Source organism: Miniopterus natalensis, chromosome 2, assembly GCF_054644295.1.
Source record: "Miniopterus natalensis isolate mMinNat1 chromosome 2, mMinNat1.hap1, whole genome shotgun sequence".
Lineage (NCBI taxonomy): Eukaryota > Metazoa > Chordata > Mammalia > Chiroptera > Miniopteridae > Miniopterus > Miniopterus natalensis.
The window spans coordinates 105,556,796-105,580,027 of NC_142082.1; the positions used below are offsets into that span (position 1 = coordinate 105,556,796).

At 49.4% G+C, this 23,232-nt stretch overlaps 1 protein-coding gene across 1 annotated transcript in view; it reads right to left on the reverse strand.

The window, feature by feature from the left end:
- The window catches only part of B4GALNT3 (beta-1,4-N-acetyl-galactosaminyltransferase 3), a 98,221-nt gene that overhangs the window by 5,096 nt on the left and 69,893 nt on the right, over positions 1–23,232 (reverse strand). The window contains exons 2-15 of the mRNA XM_016224801.2: positions 22,631–22,734; positions 21,536–21,613; positions 14,222–14,317; positions 13,687–13,777; positions 13,190–13,290; positions 12,525–12,592; positions 11,169–11,247; positions 10,978–11,044; positions 6,643–6,786; positions 5,718–5,827; positions 4,088–4,188; positions 3,752–3,813; positions 2,309–3,104; positions 269–585 (exon numbers count right to left, since the gene is read on the reverse strand). Coding sequence (XP_016080287.2) covers positions 269–585; positions 2,309–3,104; positions 3,752–3,813; positions 4,088–4,188; positions 5,718–5,827; positions 6,643–6,786; positions 10,978–11,044; positions 11,169–11,247; positions 12,525–12,592; positions 13,190–13,290; positions 13,687–13,777; positions 14,222–14,317; positions 21,536–21,613; positions 22,631–22,734 — 2,214 coding nt within the window. The remainder of the gene's footprint in view (positions 1–268; positions 586–2,308; positions 3,105–3,751; positions 3,814–4,087; positions 4,189–5,717; positions 5,828–6,642; positions 6,787–10,977; positions 11,045–11,168; positions 11,248–12,524; positions 12,593–13,189; positions 13,291–13,686; positions 13,778–14,221; positions 14,318–21,535; positions 21,614–22,630; positions 22,735–23,232) is intronic.

Below are 23,232 nucleotides of genomic sequence, written 5' to 3' on the forward strand. Positions count from 1 at the left end.
AATGCAACCCCAGCGGATTATCACACCCAACCCTGAAACCTGGTACCACAGAAAGAGTGGTGGCCTCAGGTCAGTATCTATGGCCGGCTCCAGTGCTTTCTAGCCATGTAAGCTCAGACTAGTGACTTTTCTCTTGTGAGCCTCAGTTCCTTAACTGTAAAGTGGCCATTTTCATAAGCTCCTGTAAGATCGAGTCAGTGAGCAGAGACCTGATTACTGTTAGGGTCCCTGCTCCACTGACAGTGCCCAGGCTCAGCTGGAGGCTCACCAGGCACGATGAAGTGGACCACGGCTCGGTGATTCCAGGAGAAGCCCTGGGGCCAGCACAGCTTGGGCTCTGGGGTCCGGACATTCAAGACTTGTCTCCGGCGGTTGTGTGGGCCGACCAGGCCCTGCAGGTTCCGGGCCTCAGCCTCTTCCCCTCCAACTGGCTCGATGCCCTGCCAGCCTCGTGCAGACACATACTCAGAGAGCCGCACCAGGCGCTGGCCTTGCTCCAGCAGCTCAAGCTCCAGGAGGTAGCGACCCCCACGTAGCTGGTCCTGACGCTTCTCCACATTCACGATGCGCCGTAACTGGTATCTCCTATGGCAAAAAGGGTGGGGGCTTGAGTAATTCTCTCCCCCACTGTGGGATAGCATGGTGTGGTAAAGCCTGCAAGGCCAGTTGTCAAGAGACTCTGGTTTTTGTCCTAGCTTTACCATTCGCTAAGATGCTTATGCAAGATGTTTTTAACCTCTCTAGTGTTCCCTGCTTCCATCTTTATCTTTTACTTGTTTTTGATTGGGGTGTGCGTGTGTATGTGTGGCTCCATCTTTAAAAATGCACCTACTGAGCTGTGATGATCTCTAAACTCTTTTATAGCTCTGAGATTGTATACAATGAATGAGTTTCCTTTAGAAGTTGACCCTAATTAATAAAATACTTTGTTCAATCAACAGTGCCATAATACACAATTAGATAAATGTTGATTGGTTGGCTCAACATCATTCGTCACTAGGGAAATGCCAATCAAAACCACAATGTGATACCATTTCACACACATAAGGATGGTTATTTAAAAAAGGAAAATAACAAGTGTTGGCAAGGATGTAGAGAAATTAGAACCTTCACACACTGCTAATGGGAATGTAAAAAGGTGAAGCTGATTTGGAAAAGAGATTGGCAGGTCCCCAAAATGTTAAACATAGAGTTACCATATGACCCAGCAATTCTACCCTTAGGTGTATACCCAAGAGAACTGAAAACATGTTCACACAAAAACTTAGTACACGAATGTTCATAGTAGCATTATATTCATAATAGCCAAAAAGTGGAAACAACCTAAATGTAAATTAACTGATGAATGGATAAACAATATGTGGTATATCCATACAATGGAATATTATACAGCAATATAAATGACTGAAATACGTAATACATTCTACAACACGGACAAGCCTTGAAAATATTTTGCTAAGTGTCAGAAGACAGACACAAAAGGCCACATATTACATAATTGCATTTATGTGAAATGTCTAGAATAGGTAAATCTATAGTGAGAGAAAGTAGAGTAATGGTTGCCAGGGACTAGGAGGAGGGAGGAATAGGAATTAACTACTATTAGGGAGCCTTTAAAAAGTGATAGAAATGTACACTCTGAAATGTAAGTTAAATGGTATGGAAATTTCATCTCAATTGAAAAAATGTTGATTGGTCAAATGACTGAAACAACAAAGAACTCAGCCATGTTTTCTGCCCTAGCCCTTCTAGCCCATATCGGGTTCCTATTAGTCTCTTTCAGCCTCAGTTTTGCCTGACTGCTTTTTTAAAAAATATGTTTTTATTGATTTCAGAGGGAGGAAGGGAGAGGGAGAGAGACAGACAGAGACATCAATGATGAGAATCATCGATCGGCTGCCTTCTGCAAGCCCCCAACTGGGAATCAAGCCCACAACCCAGGCATGTGCCCTGACAGGGAATCAAACAGTGACCTCCTGGTTCGTGGATCCATGCTCAACCACTGAGTCATACTGGTCAGGCAACTGATCTGTCTTTTTATTAGTTCCTTCCCTGAGACAGGGGACCACATTTGCCAGGCTCTCCCAGTGTTCTTGGGTCAGAAACCCAGGCATTTTAGCACCTTTCCTGATGGTGGGACAAAGACCTGACTGGTCCAGGTCACCTCCGAGAGCAGGGGCTCCAGGCACTTGTCCTTGTCCAGGAGTCTGCAACAGGGGAACCTGCTCCAGCCCACAGGTCCCTCCCCCCTGGGCCAGCACGCGGCCACATGCCTCAGCCCGGGCGCCAGGAGAGCCCTTTACCTTACCCCCGGCTCCTCTGGTTGAGCTTCTTTAAGAAGACCCGTGTGATCTCGAGAGCCTCCTGCTCTGGAAGCAGCAGGTTGCCAGAGGTGTTACAGCTCAGGTCAATCCAGTCAGTCCGCAGGGCTTGGAAGTCAAGGTTCCGTGCACTGAAGGTCTGCTCCCAGTTTACCACTGGGTCAAACATGGGCACATATTCGAACACCTCACTCACATCCTCCTCCTCCTCCTCTTCTTCACCCTCTTCCTCTCCCTCCACCTGTACTTCCTGGCCCGCAGCTGCCACCACCTCCTCCTCCCCAGGCCAACCCTTCCTCGGGGCCAGAGGCTCCATCCTGTCACCTCTCCTCTGCTCTGCAATGTATGACTCAACTTGATTAAGCCACTGGGACTGCCCTAGAGTCTTCCTGGGGCTGTCACCAGTGGGCCTGGGCCTTTTGACTTGAGGCAGGTTCCCCACCAGGTGGCCAGGGAGCCACGTGTCAGAATGAGGTGGATCTTGGCTGGGCTCAGGTCTGGGTTTTCTCTCCCTCTTCTCTGCCTGCTGGCCTGGGATGTTGCTGCTCTTCACTGGGAAGGGAGCTGTAGAGTTCTGCTTGGAAAACGGGGCCAGCAGCCCCTCCTGGGGCGGAGCCAGGAGCTTCCGCAGGCTTCGGAGGCGGTAGTCAGTGACATCCTGCCCGGCGGTGGAGGTAGGCGCTTGCTTTCCCTCTGGCATCCTGGCATCCTGGTCACCGGAGTCAGGGGTCACCTCTGCTGCCTCTCCATACTGGGACTCTTCCAGAAGGCCTTCCTCAAAACCTGTCATGAATAACAACCGTTCCTCACGTCAGAGTTCTCAGCCCTTCCCCAAGAAGACATAGAAGACGGTTGATGATTATGTGTGATACTCCAGGGGGTTTCAGATGGGATGGCACCTGGGCACTGCCACTTACTGTGTGACCTAGGGCAAGTCATTCAATCTCAGTAACCCCAGTTTCTTCATTGCATAAAGGGAATAATGATCCATCTTCCACAGCGTTTTGGTGAAGATGGAGAGATATAAAGTGCACAAAGTGCCTAGCAGGGGCCTGGCATGTGGAGGATTCCAACAAACGGCCCTAGCCTGGCCCTAGTGCCTCAAGAAGAAAGGCCACAGGAAGAAAGTGCTTCTGTGTAGCAGAACTTCTCAAATGACATGCTAGGACAGTGTGCCCTTGGACAGCCCAAGTAATCTCCAGGGCTCCGAACCTCCTCCGGCTGACCCAGCGGGCTGTTACCAACAGTCATGTTCTTGTACAACACGTGCCTTTCTATGGAAAAAGCTGGGACTACTGCTCTGAACTTTGGGTGTGGTTTGGATTTTAAGCTCCTCTGGGGAAGGGCTGGCATGGTTTGAACTTCTCCTAGAAACAGACCATGGTCACCCCTCCCAGCCTGACCTGGAGGCCTCAGCTCTCACTCTGTACCTGGCTGCTCCGGCCCCTGCTTCTCAGGCTGGTCAATCTTGATGTACTCCTGAAAGCTGAACCTGCAGGAGGAAGGGAGAGGCAGGCTGGCACTGGTGCCCTGCAGGCAAAGCATGAGGCTCTGCTGGAAGTCCCAGCAGCTGTCTAAAGTCATGCTCTGGACAAGAGCAGAGGAGGGAGGCTGAGTGAGAGTGCGTGGGAGTCTGTGAGTATGGGAAGAACCCAAGAAGGGCCAAGGCTCCTTGGGCTGGAAGGGCATGTGCAGCCCCTCTGGTCCAGGCAGCTCCCTTAGCTCCTGCAGAGCTCCATCTTCTTGCCTCATTCAGTGTTGCTCACCTGTCCTGGTAGAATGTGCTTTCCTGGTAGAAGCATTTGTTATAGGTTTCCATGTGGCTCAGGCGGGTGTAGTCATTGGGGTAAACAAAGGACAGATGAACCTGGAGGTAGAGAAAGAAGCAGCAGGACAAAGAAGGTGGGATCTTGGTAAGAAATCAGCCAACCAGAGTTGAGTGCCCCCCCCCCCCCCAGCACACACCCAGATCCTAGGGACTTGCCCTGGTAGGGAGAGAAGGGCTGCTCTGAGCTCTGAATGAAACATCTGCTTACGCAGACCAGGATTCCACTCCACTCTCTCTCTCTCTTTTTTTTATTCCTCACCTGAGAATATGCTTATTGATTTTAGAGAGAGGGAATGGGAGAGAAGGGAGGGAGGGAGAGGGAGAGGGAGAGGGAGGGGGAGGGGGAGGGGGAGGGGGAAGGGAGGGGGAGGGGGAGAGGGGAGAGGGGAAGGGGAGAGGGGAGAGGGGAGAGGGGAGAGGGGAGAGGGGAGAGGGGAGAGGGGAGAGGGGAGAGGGGAGAGGGGAGAGGGGAGAGGGGAGAGGGGGAGGGAGAGGGAGAGGGAGAGGGAGAGGGAGAGGGAGAGGGAGAGGGAGAGGGAGAGGGAGAGGGAGAGGGAGAGGGAGAGGGAGAGGGAGAGGGAGAGGGAGAGGGAGAGGAGAGAGAGAAACATCTATGTGAGAGAACATCGACTGGTTGCCTTTTATATGTGCCCCAACCGGTGATCAAACCTGCAACCCAGGTATATGCCAACAGATTGGAACCTGCAACCCTGCGGTATATGGGTCGACGCTCCAACAGAGCCACACCAGCCAGGGCCCACTCCACTCTTTCTGCCTCCTCTCCGGGCTCTCTGGACCTAACACAACCCCTGATCCAGCTAGCTCCCCAGTGCACGCGTCCCTCATCTCCCAATCCAGCTCATTCCCCCCAGCTGCAGACCCTTCCCTCCTCCTCCTGCCATCTTATCCTCTCCTACAACCTCTACACCTCTACCTGCAACCGCCCACCACCCTGGAACAGCCCCTTTTGTTATTTACTAAACTGCTTTTTGCCTCCCTTAAACATAGCTCAAGGCAATCACCAACCAAAACCTTCTCAATGCCGCCCAGGCATCCTGAGTCCTGGCCATTCCCTCTGCCTCCAGCACTCTCGTAATCATCGCTGGATCTGGGAACGGGGTTCTTCTGCCTCTCCAGGTTCCACAGGCTGGAGATTCTCTTTAGTTCCCCTCCATAGTTCATTTCCCCAGTGCCTTGTCTATGAGTTTAATAGACTGGCTGACTGGCTGGCCGGCTGGCCGGACTGACCCAGGCAGGACAGGGGTGTATGGCCCATGAAACAGTGTAAGAAGCCTCACGCCAGCCCACCTCACCTCACCACTGTGGCAGAAATGGTGTATGGGGCTTCCTGAGGCAGAACTCCACTCTCAGGCTTTGCAGGGCAGTCTGCCTGGGCCAGAAGCAACTTGGAATGCTAGTTCTCCCAGCCTGGGGACCTGTGAGGCCATCCTGTCTGCCGGTATGGATGTGGGGAGGAGGGGAAGTCAGCCTCAACAAACCCCCATCTCAGCCATAGGCAGCAAGCCCTCTCTCACTCCTGCCCCCCACTGTCCGGGCCCCAGACTTACAAACCGGAGGCCCTGGTAGCGCTGCAGGGGGAGCCCATCCACCAGGTAGCTGGGCTTGTAGGGACAATCAGGCAGGACATGGCGGAGATGCGACTTGGGGATCAGAGGCACTGAGAACAGCAAGGGAAGAGGGGTGAGGATGGGGGCGAAAGCCTGAAACGGGCTGGCTTAGAGCCACAAAGGCTCCTGGCTGAGGGGTGAGGGCTGAAGTCCTCTGCCCCGAGCAGGCACCTATGTATTCACTCAAAGCAGCTGTGGTCAGAGTCTATGGCCACTGGCTGAGGCTGCCAGACAAAGGTTGGCACCATTCTTCTGGCATTCGTGGAGCACCATGACGGCAGAGGACTCAGACTGTCCCTAGTTCAAGGCACAGTATTGAGTTGGGATCTCTGTACAGGGCTAGCCTCAATCAAGGTTTAGAGAAGTCTCTAGACTTCCAAGAGGCCCCCTAGGCTTCACCCTAGCGCAGTGCAGTAACTGCATTTTTTTAAGAAGCGGGGGAAGGGGGGGTGCAGGACATGAATTTGTTCTTTTTTAAAATGTACACACTCCCTAGAGTTTAAGACTCTAAATATGTTAGTGGGAATATATTTCTCTCACTGGGTGACAAGAGCCAGAATCCAGTAAGAAACTATGGGATTTGTGACTATAGAGGAACCCAGGGGGAACTTCTGGGTTCTAGTTCTTTCTAGTCCTGGGTGGCAGTTACACAAATGTGTGCTCTGCGATGATTTTTATAATGTAAAGTTGTACATACATACTTTTGTACTTTTCTGTATGCATGTTATATTTTACACTACAATCTTCTGGGTTTTGAGACACTGTGGTAGAACTGACAGGTCTCCTGAGTCTCCTCCACCCACACCATGGACCTGGCGGTGCACTGTCTCAAGACTGGATGAGTAGTACGCAGCCAAGGCCTCACCTCGATAGAGGGTGTCACGAGGGTCAGGCTGAAGCATGTCGGCGAGGGGCTGCTCATCTGTGGGAAGAGAGTCTGGGGAACCTGCATGGCTGGCTGCTGTCTGTGGGATGTGGCCCACCTCATCCATCTTTAGGAACGTCTCATCTGGACCAGGGAGGAAAGAACAGAGGGCAGCTGTGAGCCCTGGAGCAAACCCCACCCAGAAGCCAGGCTCTGCCTCTCTGAGAGGCCAGGAAGAGGCTCAGTCAAGGGTCCTGCATACCCCAGGAACAGTACAGGATGTGCTCAACCCTCTTCCCTCCAGCCCTGCCCCCCATAACTTGTGGTTTCAGCTCTTTATCTCCCTTTGACCCTTTCCACTGGCCCCATGACTAGCACACACCACAATTTTTGTGTGAATTGGAAAAAAGACACATCTTCAAAATGTTTTACTGCTATCTGCTGGAAATCTGTCATTATAAGTATGTTTAATTTACTGAACACACACATATATAGCACTTACTAAATAATAAGCCAGGCATATTCTAAGCATCTTACAAATAACCCATTTAATCTTTGTAACACCGCATGACTTATGTGCTATTATTATTAGTTATTCCTATTTTACAGACAAGGAACTGTGGCAAAGAGACTCTAAGTTATTTGCCTAAGATCACACAACTAATAAGGGGCAAAGTTTGAACCTATGCAATCTAGCCTCAGCCTGCAGGTTATGCTGTCTCTCTGACAGACAGATCAGCAATGCCTACCACAAGCAGGGCACCCCTAGTATTCCCAGCAGCCCTGCTCCCCATCCCTCTGACTTCTGGGTTCATGTGTCTTCTGCCACAAATAGAGCTCTCCTTCTACACTCAACGCTAATTACCTCTGGTCCACCTTACTAGGTTTTTTTGGTTTTTTTTAAATTATCTTTATTGTTGAAAGTTTTATAGGTGTCCCATCCCCCCCCATTGACCCCCTCTACCTCCCTCCCACCCCCTCCCCAGGCCTTCACCCCATTATTGTCTGTGTCCATGGATTATGCATATACGCATAAAACTTCTTTGGTTAATCTCTTCCCTCTGAGATACGACCATCTGTTGCATGCTTCAGTGTCTCTGGGTCTATTTTGTTTGTCAGATTATTTTGTTCATTAGCTTATTCTTAAAGAAGACCCTTCAACATTTCATGTAATACTGGTCTGGTGGTGATGAACTCCTTTAGCTTTTTCTTATCTGTGAAGATCTTTATATGACCTTCAGTTCTAAATGATAGCTTTGCTGGGTAGAGCAATCTTGGTTGTAGTTCCATGTTTTTCATCACTTTGAATATTTCTTGCCACTCCCTTCTGGCCTGCAAAGTTTCTGTTGAGAAATCAGCTGACAGTCATATAGGTGCTCCCTTGTAGGTAACTGCTTTTCTCTTGCTGCTTTTAAGATTCTCTCTTCGTCTTTAACCTTTGGCATTTTAATTATGATGTGTCTTGCTGTGGGCCTCTTTGGGTTCCTCTTGTTTAGGATTCTATGTGCTTCCTGGACTTGTAAGTCTTGTAAGTCTATTTCTTTCATCAGGTAGGGAAAGTTTCTTGTCATTATTTTTTCTAATAGGTTTTCAATTTCTGGGTATCTTTCTTCTCCTTCTTACACCCCCATAATGCGAATGTTGGTATGCTTGAAGTTGTCCCAGAGACTCCTTACACTGTTTTCATATTTCTGGATTCTTTTTCTTTTTGCTCTTCTAGTTGAGTGTTTTTTTGCTTCCTCATAATCCAAAGTGCTGATTTGATTCTCAGCATCCTCTACTCTACTGTTGGTTCCCTGTAAATTATTCTTCATTTCAGTTTGTGTAGCCTTGCTTTCTAATTGGTACTTTATTATGTCATTGATGGTCTCACTAGTGTCCTTAATAGTCTTACTAAGATCCTTGAGCATCCTTATAACCATAATTCTGAACTCTGTATCTAGTAGCTTGCTTGGCTCCATTTCATTTAGTTCTTTTTCCAGAGATTTCTTCTGTTCTTTCCTTTGTGACATGTTTCTTTGCCTCTACATTTTGGCTGCTTCCTGGTATTTGTATCTATGTATTAGGAAGAGCTGCTATGTCTCCTGGAATTGGTAGAGTAGCTTTGTGTAGAAGGTGTCCTGTAGGGTCCAGTGGCTCAGCCTCCCCAGTCACCTGAGCTGGGCCTTCTAGGTGCTCCCCTGTGTGGGCTGTGTGCACTGTCTTGTTGTAGTTGAGCCTTAGTTGCTATTGGCATCACTGGGAAGAATTGACCCTCAGGACAATTGCAAAGACCAGCTGCAGCTACAGCTGAAGAGCTGGTATGCTGGAGCAGGATTTACTTCAGTGGAGCTTTGGTGTTCACTGAGTCCGTCTCTTGAGTGTGTCACTCGTGGATGTGGTAGGGTTGTAATCCAGTGTGGTCAAAGCTGACTACCGGGTGCACTGTCTCTAGGGCCTCCTGGGAGGTGCAAAGTCCCCCTCTGCCTGTGCCTTGCCCAGGGCCACCCAGCATGAGCTACACAGCAAAGAGTAGATGGCTGCTCCTTGTGCTGGACTTGGAGGTGCCCAGGAGAGGCCAAGCTATGAACCAATGCAGGCTGCTGGTAGTGCCAGGCCTGGGGCCACTTATCAAGAGGTATTGGGCACACTGAGGCCAGCTGCTGCTTGTTTGGGAGATTTTAGGAAAGTCCTAAGCATGAGGCTAGAGAGGCTATTTGCATAGAAAAGCCACTGTAAATGGCTTGGATGAGCTTGCGAGTAGGGAGAGGCAGGGTCTCCGGGAATCACCAAGGTAGGGCAAAAGATGTGAGTCAGGTTGCTGGAGATTCAGATATGATGCCTGCCTGCCAGCTCTGTGAGGGGAGGGCTCATCAAAGGAGCAATGGCCTCTGCCAGCTCTTCTGTCTGTGAGAAAGCTGCCCCTCTAGCTCTTGACCCAATTTCAGGCAAGTTAGTTCCTTCTCAAATGTCCCAGGTTCCCTTCAAGCTACTCCCTAGCACTGGAGCTCAGAGGGAGCACATCTGAGTAAGTCCATGTGTGGGCTCTTTAAGGGGAACGCCTGGGGCTCCCGCAGCCTCCGTGTCCCTCAGCCACAATCCTTGCTGGTTTTTACAGCCTGAAGTTGTGGGACTTCTCTTCCCAGCCCTGAAACCTTGGGCTGGGGGACCTGATGTAGGGCTGGGACCTCTCACTCCTCCGGGAAACCTCCACCACCGAAATATCCCTTCTGGTTTTAAACCATGGCACTGGGTGTGGGACCATGGCCACGTCTCCGCAATTCAGCCCCAATTCACCCCACGTCTCCCCCCACACACCGGTTTCAATGTGCTTCTTTAGTTCCCTTGTTGTAGGACATCTGTTCAGTTAGATTTCAGGAGGTTCTGAGTGATGCTTGTTCTATATTTTAGTTGTAATTTTGATGTGGTTGTGGGAGGCAGTGGGTACCATGGTTACCTACGCCACCATCACCCATCTTACTAGTTTCTTACCTGCACTTTGCTATGGGCCTCTCTCTTCTCAGTTCACATTGAATCTATGGATTCCAATTCTCCCCTCTTCCTCTTCCAGCAACCCAGCAACTCACCACCTACTCCTCTGTCTTGACTTTGTTTATGGGCCTCTTGTTTTGGTCACCAGCAACCTCCTCCCACTCACTATGCCCATTCCACACTGCCACCCTTTCCTGTGAACCCAACCCTTCCCTTTTCTCCCCTTCTTACACACACTTCCCCCTGCCTTCCCAGTCCCCTCCCAGCACTTCCCTTTCCCTTCCTCCCTTAGGTTCTAGCCCTGTCTGCTCTTCATACATCCAGGGTCCACATGGCCCCACCTGCCAGGTGACAATCACTCAATGGGACCTCCGAATAAGAGTCTTGTTAGGAAATCATAAGCAATGAATAGTATAATAGGAGTTCATTTACTGCCAGTTTAAAGCAGTTGGGAAAGCTTCCTCTCCTCTGCCATGGCTTGGAAAGAGCCATAGTTGCCTCATCTGTGAAAGAGGAGATTAGCCTCACTCAGGGTTTCATCTGGAGTGAGCCTCATGGTCCCTGGATCCCCTTGAAATTATACACAAAATACTGTATGTGGGTACACAAGGGAATTTTTCTGAGATGAGGGCTCAAAGAGCTTCCATCAGGTTCTCAAAGGGGTCCCTGACCCGAGTTAAGGACCTGTGACCTTAGGGTTCCTTTAGGTTCTGTTCCTGTCCCTTCAAACCCATGTTTCAAGCACCTCGAGCTTTAGCCTCCACACCACACCCCTTCCCTGACCCACTTCCCCAGGTGGAGTGAGCCTCCCGTGTGGACACGCCTGGCTTCCGACTCAAGCTAGGGGCAGGGCCTACTACTCACTTGTGAAGAGAGACAGGGAAGGGGAGTCGATGATGGTGAACTTGGCTCCAGGGTCATTCCGTCGCCACTGGAAGAGAGAAGGTGGACATAGAAGGTTGGAGGTAGCTAGATTTTGAAAAGGGTTCAAGGGCAGAGGGAAGAGGTGAGGCTAAGAGTTGAGCCAGGAGAGGCAGGAACGGCGGGACACTCACCGCAACTTCCACGTGGTCGGTGCCCTCGTCATTCTGCTTGTGCAGCACCTCAAAGTAGTACCTGCGGGAGGCTGACAGGCTGACGGCAGGAGAGAGCAGAGAAACGGAAGGCTGTCTCCCACCCCGTGGCCATCCCTCCACCCTCCTCTTCCACTGCGCCCACCTGCTCCCACCTCACCCCACCACCCATACTCTCCCTTTTCCTTTTCTCTGTGCTCTTAAGAGTCCCAGGATCTTGCCATTTAACCCCCTGGGTTACAGTCCCCACTCCACCACTTACTAACAGTGTAACCTTCGTTTTCTCTTCTGGAAGATGGTGATGATAATAGTACTTACTTACAGGACAATAGGGAGCATAAAAATTTATAATAATTAACCCTTAGAGTTGTTACTGTGTGCTAGGCGCTGTTCTAAGTGCTTTAGATACACGAAATCCCTTAATCCTTGCTCGTAGATGAGAACACTGAGGCACAGAAATCTTGGGTAATTTTCCAAAGTTGCTGAGGTAATGTGGTGGAGTTGGGATTTGGACCTGGACAACCTTGCTTCAGAGTCCATGTCGTGAGCTGAATTACACCACAGAGGCTGGCACACAGCAGTGGACTGTCTTGTTATCAACACAGATATTACCAGGAAGCCAGTGCATGTTCTTGCTTGCATGTGCCAGCCACCAGGTGGCGCTCTGAAGTTGGGCTAAGTACTCGCTGCAGCGTGCAAAAGTGATTCCAGCCACTGTTAGCCAGGAAAGGCCTTTGTTTCCCTCCAGTCTACCAAGGGACCGCTGTGACTAGACCTTTATACAGCACAGGCAGAGCAGCAGTGTTCAGGCTGTATAGCTGTGGACATTTTTGGATATGGAGAAAATGTGAAAAGGACTGGTAGAAAGACCTATTTTTGTTTTCCAGCCCTGAGTGTCACTAAATAGCTGTGAGATGTTCATTAAATCATAGCCTCCTCAGGGCCTCAGTTTCTTGATTTGTAAAATGAGGAACAATGAGCCAGATGGTTTCTAAGTCAAAGACTTCATTTACCAAAATGCATGGGTGCCCAGCACACTGAACCTTGGGAATAAGGAAGGCTGGAGAGAGGAGGGGACCTGCTGAAGGATGGCTGGAGAGTGGAGGGGGCAGGCTGAAGGATGGCTGGAGGGTGGAGAGTGGAGGGGACAGGCTGAAGGAAGGCTGGAGAGTGGAGGGGACAGGCTGAAGGAAGGCTGGAGAGTGGAGGGGACAGGTTGAAGGAAGGCTGGAGAATAAAGGGGACACACTGGGCTCTGACTCGGATTTGGCCTCAGCACTTAGGAGAGGTTGGGGTTTCTTTGCTGCTCTTGAGAATGTCATGACACTGCCTACTCACCTCACTGGCTTGGAAATTTGACTTCGAAATTTCCCAAACTCTCCAGGGGCAGTCCACTCCTTTCCAGTCTGGAAGTGTGAGGAGGGAATGAGTGAAAGGTGGAGGAAAGGAGATAAGAAGGACAGGAGGTGGTGAGTGAAGAAAAAGGAAGGAATGAGGAGAAAAGTTGAGAGGGAGAGGGGCGAGAGGAGGAAGATGATGAGTGATGATGGGAGAGAAAACAGAAGGGAGTTAAGGGAGTGACCGAGTGACCCATGCGAGAAGCACCTCCACCCCCTTCCCAGAAGGGCCCCAGCACTCCGTCTCCTTGGGTGAGTCCTTAGCACTGAGCTAAGGACCCTCGAACCAAAATATATATGTTACCCAGGCCCAGCCCAGAGGTGAATTTTCCTCGGGTCTTTTCCCAGCCTCAGACTAACTCTCTCCTCCTCCCCACACCTCTGTGTATCGCTGTGTAAAATGGGATGGGGAAGTAGGATGCTTCTCATTCCCACCTTCTTCCCTGGCAATCACACCAGATACCAGTGGTAATGAGATGGAGCCTGGGAGTGGGAGTGAGAGTCTGCTGATGGAGCCTGGGAGTGGGAGTGAGAGTCTACTGACGGAGCCCTCAATGCCTGGCACCTGGGACCAAGGGGAGAGCTCCTGGGCTGAGCTGACCCTACCTTGCCCACACTGGCCAGCAGCTGAAGGCCTGAAACCTGGTCATCATGGCTCAGCCAGAGTTCCGCATTGTCGTCTGCAGCAATGGCAAACTGGATTGTCCCTGGGTGGTGGGGGAGAATCCAGGTGAGAGCAAGAACATCAGTGTCAGGACTGAAGGCCTGTGTTATGTGTAGCAAATTCTCTCGGGAGCTAGGTATGTGGCTTCCCTCTTGTAGAGTGGGGTTTCTCCATCCTGGGAGACACTGTAGGGTGGGAAGACTAGAGAGAGAGGTGAGCTAGCTCCAGACTCCGCAAGTCAAGGAGTGAAGACAGCCTGGTGGGGGGGGTGGGGGGACTGGGTGAGACCTCACCTGGACTCAATTTCCCCTATCCTCAATGATGCACTAACAGGGTCCCAGTGCAGACTTATTTCACAGCTACAGGCTTATGTTCTCTGGACACCCTAAAGAACTCTGCAGCAGGAAGTGGAAGAGTGGGACATTGGGGTTGGCCTCACCATCAGTGAAGGGGTGCAGATAGCCAAAGATGCGGAGACCGTAGTTGGTCCATTTGGGAGACACGGCCAGCTTCCTCAAAGTTGTTCGGATCTATGCCAAGAAAGGTAGAGAAACAGTTACCCGGAAAAGGGAAGAGGAAAGTGAAGAGACTGGTCTTCTCAGGACTGGTGGGAAGACCAGGAGGGAGTGAGAAAGACGGGCCAGGGCATGGCTTAGTGTGGAGTGCAGGCAAGATTTCCGCTCCCACTGGACTGCTTGTCCAGGTGACCTTGCACAATGCACAACTGGACAAGTGCATGCGGTGGCCCTGGGTAAACTATATCATGGGCCACAATGAGAGTGTAAAGCTGAAATGATGAACAGAGCAGATACTGTGCAGAGAGGAAAGAAGGGCCCACAAGATAAAGGAAAGAAAGCGAACCAGAAAAAAAGGAAAGATGAGGAAGACAGAAGATGGGGGTAAGAAACAGAAAGGGGCAGAGGGGGAGGAGATGGTGTGGAAGGAGAAAGGAGAGGGGGGCCCACAGCACTCACATGGGGGTACAGTGGGAAGTGGAGGTTCCTCCTGAGCTGCTGGATGGAACTGCCACACCAGTCTTCAAACACATGCAGGTTGGCACGGCCCCGGAACTGTGAGGGCAGAGAAGCAGGTGAGAGTGAGCACCCCCAAACCTGCCCCTGCAGCTCCTGTGGCTTGAAGAGGCTGGGTGGAGAGACAGAGGCAAGGGCCACTGCCGCCCCAGCTTGAGTGTTCCTCCCATTGTTGAAGGTCATGGCCCATTTCAGTCCCATTCCCGTCCTTGGCACCCAAGGCTTCTTTCAGGAACTTCATCCCCATGGCCTGGCCCTGAGGCTTGGGTCTGTTTTTCTGGCCATGGATATGTACACATGTACACATGTGTGTACACACACACACACACTCCAGGCTCTTTTCTTTTCTCTTTTCTTTTCTTCTTTTCTTTTTTTTCTTTTCTTTTTTAAATCCCCACCAGAGGATATTTTTCCCATTGCTTTTCAGAGGGAGTGGAAGGAGGAGAGAGAGAAACATTGATGTGAGAGAGACAGATCTATTGGTTGCCTCTCACACACATCCCAACGAGGGCTGGGGATCGAGCCTGCAACCAAGGTATGTGCCCTTGCCCGGAATTGAGCCCAGGACCCTTCAGTCCGCGGACCGATGCTCTAACTACTGAGCCAAACCTGCTAGGGCATTCCCAGCTCTTTCCATGCAGGAAGGGGCTGGTTTGCATTCCCCAGGTGAGGGGGAGTAACAGCCATGACAGAGGTGACAGAGGGAACTGGAAGGAAGTGCCAAGCTGGGGTTTCAGCTGAAGACTTGCTCTCCTCCTCTCCCCTTCCCCTAATGCCTAGTAAGAGGAAAGCTCCACAGCTGTCTGCTGGTGAAACCTTATCTACCCAGTGGCCTTCACGCTTGGGGCTCCCCTTGTGGGGAAGCAGCTGGGAAAGCGCTGCAGGAGGTCTCTGGGGACCCTTCTGCAGACCCGGCCTCACACTGCTCTCGGGAACTCAGAGCCTCACTGGGCCCAGGACGGCCTGAATAATGAACCAGGTGCCTGGGGCTTCTGAAGACCCGGGAAGGTGGGAGCAGAAGATGTATTCTCTCTCTCCTTCTCAGCACAGGGTGTGGAGGCCTGGAGCAGAGGGCCCCCTGCAAAAGAAAGCACTAAGGCAGCAGCGAGTACTCTGAGTGGGTGGAGGCCTGTAGCTCGAGAGGGGAGGGGAAGCATGGGGATACTGTCCCAATTTATCCTGACAAAGAGTTTCAGATTACCCCATCTCAGCTCTTTTCTCCTCCCCTCCCCCAGAGTTTAATCTCCAGGTTGTGGGAGGGGGGACCTCAATTACTCTACACAAACAGACCCTGCCCTCCCTCCCCATTGTGGCCCATCAGTTACCAACATCTAAACTGCCCTTAGGAAAACAGAGGAGGAAGGGCCCCCAGACTGGAAGCCTAGATAGAATAAGTGACAAGGTCTCCAGCAAGAGATCTGGTGGGAGGGAAGGGAGGGGAGGGGAGAGAACATGGGGGTTGGGGAAAACTCCTCAACAGGAATGCCGAAGATCTGAGCGGGGCTGGTGGCGTGGGTACAGGCCCCAGCTTGGGGAAACACTAGCTCACAGCTGGATCCAGAAAAGAGCAAGGAGAGCCTGTCATTGCCATCCCTTCAGCAGCTTAGCACTTCCTGGGTGTGCTGGCCTGCTCAGCGCTAGGAATGTGGGATCTTGGGAAGTGGCCATCAGTCCAGGGAATATGAGTGGGGGGCTGGGATGGGTGGGAGACAGAATGTGGGCTGGGTAGGTGGGGGGCGGGTTAAGCCTTCTTGGAAGGAAAGAATGGGTACATTGTGCTACTTCTGGAGAAATTCCTTAAGTCCTGTTTACAAGACTCAGTGTCTCCTGCCAACGGCCTCCTCACTGCCCCTTTCTGGGACTTCCAGAGCAGTGTGCTCAGAACCACAACAAAATGCAGAAGGACTGAGGCAGGGGCGGGGTAGAAGGGGTCAATGGGGCAAAAACGGGGAAATCTGTAATACTTTCAACAATAAAAATAAATTTAAAAGTATATATATTTAAAAACTGATAAAATGTTCATGTTTGGAAATATGACCACCAAAATACTGGAGCAATTAAAATTTGAATAATCTTCTAAAAAAAATGTAGAGGGAGGGGATACCACTGGAGAAGCTGCTGTGTTCAGCCAGGAGGCCAGAGGCCACAGTGGGGAAAGGAGGGAAGCAGGAAAGAGCAGGGCTGGCTGCCTCCTACCTCCCTCTCAGAGTCTCACCTGAGATGCTGCAGGAAACCACAGGCAGGGGGAGGCAAGAGTACAGAAAGAGTACTACCCATCTCCTTGAAGATCTAGGCCCTCACTCAGCATTGTTAGCCCTCAAACCATGCTTCATCCACCCTTAGGCTATAGATGGGGAGTCTCTCAGGGACCAGGGGGCACCACCTTCCTCCCCAGGCCCAGAATGGTGACCCCACCAGGATTTGTGTCCCTCCAAGTTTTGGAGACTTTGTATCTGGCAGGGATGTGGGACCCCAGCTCATCAGCACCACCATTTGCCCACTTTCCATTGTCCAGCAGTGGCTAAGACCCCGGGAAGGGCAGTGGGGCTCCCATGGCCACAGCACTGCCACCACCAATGACGGACTTAGAACTTCCAGTTACAAGTAGTGGAGAATGTATCTGTTGGAACCCTCTCATTCTAGAGGTGAGAATATTGATGCCCAGAGAGGTAAACTGACTCCCCAAAGACACACAGCAATTATCCTTGTGGAAGTGGGGAGGGTGTCTTGAAGTATGGGTGGAGGAGGGGGAGGCCAGCCTGATGGGTCCTTACACAGGAAGGTCTACTGTCTTCCACCCCCATGACCTGCCTCTGCCAGGCCTCACTGGGCTTGCCAGGCCTGTAGCAGAGCCTCCAACTGAACGAAGTTTCTCCCTCTCTACTAATTCTTCACACTGCCCGCAGAATTGCTGCTCCAGAGGTTCCCAGAGGCTTCAGAACAAAACCTTATCCCGGCACGACTGACCTACTTTCCCAGCCTCACCTCATACCACTCCCTGTCACACACCTTTACTCCACCCACAGCAAACTCCTTCACCTCTCCAGTACCTTGCAAATACTATTCCCTGGTTAGAGGGCCCTTTCCTTTCCTCCCCACCTGCAAACTCCAGCTCATCCTTAAAGGCTCTTCTCAAATCTTTCTCTCCGAGGCCTTCTCCCTCCTCTGTGTTCCCTGCATATCTTAATTATTTGAATAAACAAATGCTTGGAGAAGTTAAGCCCAGAACCATATATTCCCCCATTTATTCTACAAGCACTGAGTGACTGCTTTGTACCAGTTAAAGGTAAAAAGAGATGTGGTCCTCAAAAGAGGTATGGGATGCAGACGGCAGGAAGGCAGGGGTGTGGGCTCTGCCTCCAGGAGAGGTCAGAAGCCCGTCAAAGGATGTGAGCCTCACTCACTGGCCCTCACTGTGCCGCACTGCTGCTCAGTCAAATTCATACTCACAAAACCAGCACAGCTGGCTGCTGGCTCACCTCATGGGGCAGTGAGGACTCACCCAGGAGAAGCACAGGGACTGGACCGCATGACCCCAACACAGCAGGACAGGGAGGCCACTGGTTCCTGTACACCAGACCCCTGTTCCGAGTCTCTAGATGCTCAAGCTACTCTTGATTCCCTATTCACACCTGTCCTTTGAAAGAGCTCCACCTTGGAATCAAGAGCTCCAGGCTCTGTGAAGGTAAGAGGCGGCTCTGGACACTTGGTGAAACCCTAATGGGTAAATTCCCCATATGAACAGACGACGATTTGCAAATGAACAGAGATGCCACTTGTATCTCACTGAGGTAACCAAAGTGTACAATGACGGCGTTTCTGGGCTCTAAAAAAAGGAAAGTCTGATCCACATAAAAAACTGTACACAAACATTCACAGCAGCATTACTCATGATAACCAAAAAGCAGAAACAACCTGAATATCCATCTATCGAGGAATGGATAAATAAAATGTGGCACATCTACACAGTAGAATATTATTCAGCCATAAGAAGAAATGGAAGTACTGACATACACCGTGGGTGAGGCTTGAAAATGTGATGCTCAGTGGAAACAGCCAGATACAAATGGCCACATATTGTATGATTTGATTTATATGAAATGTCCAGAACAGGCAAATCTAGAGAGACAGAAAGTACATTAGTGTTTTTAATGGGTGAATTATATGGTATATAAATTATATCTCAATAAAACCATAACCAAAAAAGGGGGGAGGGAAGGAAAGCTTGAGAAGAAATGTATACCCCAGCCCTCTCCTCAAGAGACGGTGCCTCTCCAAAGCCCGCACGACGTGCGTGACCCATGAAAATTCTGACTTGCTTTGATCTGATTCTCTGTTCACCAAATTTCTTTCATATAACTCTTTCCGTTTTCCAGAGGACGCATCTTGAACAGACAATGTTTTGGTCAAAGGACGCATATACTGATGGGTAAATGAATAAACTGGTGCTGAGGTTTAATTAGTGGGGCTTGCTATTTAGTGTCTTATGATTTGGGTTGATATGAATCAGCTTTTGAGGGCGGTTTCCCCATGAAGGCCAGCCCCCCAGCCATCTACTTTGATGGCCTCTCTCCGAAACACCAAGTAGAATGCTCAAGGCTGTTTTGCTTTCAAGGGTAACTTCTGGCCTCAGAGACTGAGCAGCCAGCCAAAGTCTGGGGCAGGGAGACAGTCAAAGAAGAGACTGGTGTCAGTCGCCTTACGTTCCTCCTTGCTCCCCTCAGAGCAGGCTGTGTACCAGCTGTGCCACCTTCAGTGAGTGAGTGAGTGAGTGAGTTAACCCCTCTTGCGTTACCTGAAAATGAGGGATAATAGTACAACTTAACAGCTCCTGGCCGGTAGTAGAAGTTCAATAAATGACATATCATTAACCTGGGCACTCCTTGCTGAAACTATATGTCAAAAGACAGGAGACAGGTAAGGAGATGGGAACAAAGGTCCCATCGACGGGCTGAGAGTTGGAACCACTGTGCAGCTGTGTGACTGCCTATGTTATTTAACTTCTCAGGCCCTTGTTTTCCTTATTAGTATAATAAGAAAATTGGATCAATGACTTCCTGAAGATCCCTGAGGACTATAATGGGGATTTTCTAAGCTACTTTCCATATTTAAAAAAAACAAAGTCAGCTTGTATACCAAAAGGTTATGGGTTGGATTCCTGGTCACGGAGCATACCGAGGTTGTGGATTCAATCCCCAGTCGAGTGCGTACGAGAGGCAACCAGTCGATGTTTCTCTCTCTCTAAAATCAATAAAAACATAATCCTTGGGTGAGGATAAAAAAAACAAAAACATAGTCAATGGAAATCAGGTATTTACCACCAAAAAGCCATACACTGAAAGATCAACTATTTCTTTAAAAAGTTATTCCTATATTAACCACTATTTACTATTTGTTCACCATTGTCATTTCATACATATCTCCATTCTTGATGGGCCGAAAGAAGTGGGGAAGTTAATGATTAATAAATGCAGAATGTTAGGTAGTTTTAATCTTTCAAAATAATTGGTTCATCAAGAAAAATAATCCAAAAAGAAAAGAAAAATGATCCGGTCACTAAAAACAAACTGCAAAAACATTTATAGCATGTGACCAATAGTTAATATCACTAATTGATAAATAATTTATGAACATTTGATGTAATTTGTGAACTTATATTGCTAACTTATGGACAGAAAATAACCCAATGAAGAATGGGCAAGAGATGCAAATATGCAACCCAAAGAGAAGAAACACAGTAGTCAATAAACATATGAAAAGGAGAATAAAAAAAGATGATCCAAACTGTGCTCAAAGGAGAGAAGGCTGGATCACTGGGCTAATGGTCTTTAAGGCACCTTCTTTTCAAAATACTACCTCTAGGTGGGGTGGGGCATAATTACCTGATGATGTCACCTAGCACAAGTGTACAGTGTTGTAATCCATCTTCTCTCACTCAGGGCTTACACAGAGGCAGTTTCACCAGGTGAATCACCTCATCCTAATGTCACATTTAACATGATATTGCCTCCTTCACTCCTGCCCCACCACAAATGGGTAGACTGCAAGTGAAATCACCCGGGCTGAAGAGATCAATTTGTGATGAGTACGGATAAAGGCAATGGGCTGGCCAGCACCAACCAGCCCAGAAAAGTAAGCTATGTCCACAGGCCTCATGAATAAGAGACAATGGGTTGTGGGCAAGTCGTAAAATATGAAACCCAAATTTAAAATTTTACCCCAAAGCACCATGGTACTATGGAGTCTCGGCATAAGCATTTACTCAGGGTAATTTTGAGCATGTTAATTAGCCTCCCTAAACTTCAGTTTCTTGACCAAAAGAAAAAGACTCTGTCAAATTCTATAGAAATAAAAGATATGATGATTAGGACAACTTTCATTCACAGGTTTAAGTGCTTCCTATAAAAATTTTCTAGCCCGGCCGGACGTGGCTCAGCGGTTGAGCGTCAACCTAGGATCCAGGCGATCAGGGTTGGATTCCCGGTCAGGGCACATGCCCAGGTCATGGGCTCAATCAATGACTCTCTCATCATTGATGTTTCTATCTCTCTCTCTCCCTCTCCTTTCCTCTCTCTGAAATCAATAAAGATAGATATATTTTTTAAAATTTCTAAAACAGCATATATTCCTTCAAACACTGTTTTCATAGTGTATGTTCCTTAAAACACTGGTTTCACAGACTATTAATAGATGTTTCATGGGAAAAAGCAATTCAGTAGGCAAATGAGTTTGGTACATGCTGAGCTAAACCAAGTTAAACAGATTACTGCAAAACTTCTCAGAAACTCCCATGTGCTAATGCATATTTCCAAGAAGTGGATGCAGTATATAGCTTCTAAACCTTTTTAAACAATGCACTCCTTTCTTCCTGGACTGTCTTACAGGACTTAATGGTTCAAGAAAGACTGTTTGGAAAGCCTGTCTTTAGGATGGGGGATTGGCATGGACATGGAAGTCGTGGCTTCCTTGAGCTTTGTTTTTCTGGCCTATAAAATAAGGACCTTGATACAGTTTTACAGGGTCATAAAGCTGACATGAGATCATACACACAAAGCCTGGCACATGGTGGGCCCACAGCAAATATTAGTTCTTCTCTAAAGGAAGAAAATCAAATGAGCCTGGAAACCTTTTCTTTTTTTCGAATTAGGTAAAAATTTTTAACGATAACCATAGGAAAAAAATTCCTGTGGTCTGGAATTATCTGTAAAAGCTATTTTTTAACCCTCTAAAGAACAGGGACAGCAGAGAGTCCCTTACCTCTGAGAGCCAGGGGACAGCCTTATTCCACTTCAGGTAGCTGTTGTTACTGCTCCCACCTCGCTCAAAGTCTTGGTCCTGGCAGAAGAGTGAAGAATGAACTTGGTGGGAATATTAGGGTGAGAACAGGATTCGGGGCCCCAGAAAGTGCTTCTGGGGGAGTAGAGATCGGGAGACACAGCCGTGGCCACAGGAAGCTTATTCACTTAAGAGACACTCTATTTCTCATTCATACTATATCCCTCAAGAATAAGCCTCCTTGCAGTTTCATCAATGTATACTCTTGCAGTTCTTTTACTTTCCTGCATTTTTTCAGTCTTCTCATATGGAAATAAACTTTCTTCTAATTAGATCAGGCTCTCCAGAGGGCAAAGACTTTGTCTCCCCTTCCTCTATATCCCTCCAGAACTCTGCCCAGATTTGTCACTCATTTGTCCTAACAAGTGGGAGTCCCTTGGGGACATACCAATTGTTCCCTACTGTGCAAGTCTACAGGTTCAGCTTGGTTCTGGTCCAGTCTTGGGGATCCATATCTGTTCTAGGCTCAACCTCAGGGCTCTGGGCTAAACTGAACTTCCCTAATCTTCCCCCCACTCCCACCCCTGCCGCTGCTCCTGCCTCATTAGGGACCATTTGCCCAAGAAACACTACAAGAAAAATGCTCCATTACATATGTTCCCCAGCTACTTGTGAGGTGGTGGTGGTGGTCCCGTCTGTCTATGGCATCACCTCTGACTCTTAGAAGCAAGGATCTGGGATTGTAAGTAAAGTACCAGCCCAGTCTTCATGCCGGCAAGAGGCAGGACATGCTGGTCCCACCTCAGGCCCTCTATTTCTGCTAGAGATGGCGGCCACATACCTGGAGGGTGAGACATGAGCATCTTGAACTATGTGATGGCTTTGAGGAGCACAGGATGCACATCTCTACCCACCCAGCTAGGAAATCCTCTGATGCCAGGCTGCCATCCCAGGGATTCTTTCTCCTCTGCCTCTCTTACCACAGAAAAGTAGGTTTCCCTTACGGCTATAAGGGCAGGGGCAGCGAGTCCCATGTTAACTCACTGGGAGGGAAAATGCGCTGGTCCCACCACATACCTTGAGGCCTAGCCTCTGGGGATAGTAGAACTGGAGATTTGGATCCACAGCTGGAATGTTCCTGCTCGCCAGAGCCTTGGCCAGTTCTCTCCAGCTGCCATACCCTATGAAAAGGAGAGAACAGAGGAACAAGGTCAACATCACCTAAAGATCTCATAAAGCTGTAAGAGCTGGGGAAAATACTAGAAGTAATCATCTTTCCTTCTGCTACTCCTCACCCCTCTTCATATGGTGGGTATGAAGTGTGAGTGGTGATGTTGGGAGAAAATTACCACCTTTTCCAAGGTCAATTGGGCAGAGAGAGAGGAAATGAGCTGATATGCCACTAGAACTTGCTGTCTTCCACAAGTCAGACAAGGAGCCAGGCCATGTGAAAGTGGAGCACTGGCCTTCCACTGGTAACCCAGTACAGGCTGATTCTTCCCCAGTTGCCATTTGAGGCAGATTTCTCCCAGAAGCTGCTGTGGGACAATGGTTGTGAAAGGCAGTGAAACTAAGCTCTCCCCTGCACAAGTTCTCTTTCCAGCTCAGTCTCTTTCCTTCAAGCCCAGGGAAACAGCGTGATATCTAGTTGGGGAGACCCCCTCCCCCATGGCACAACA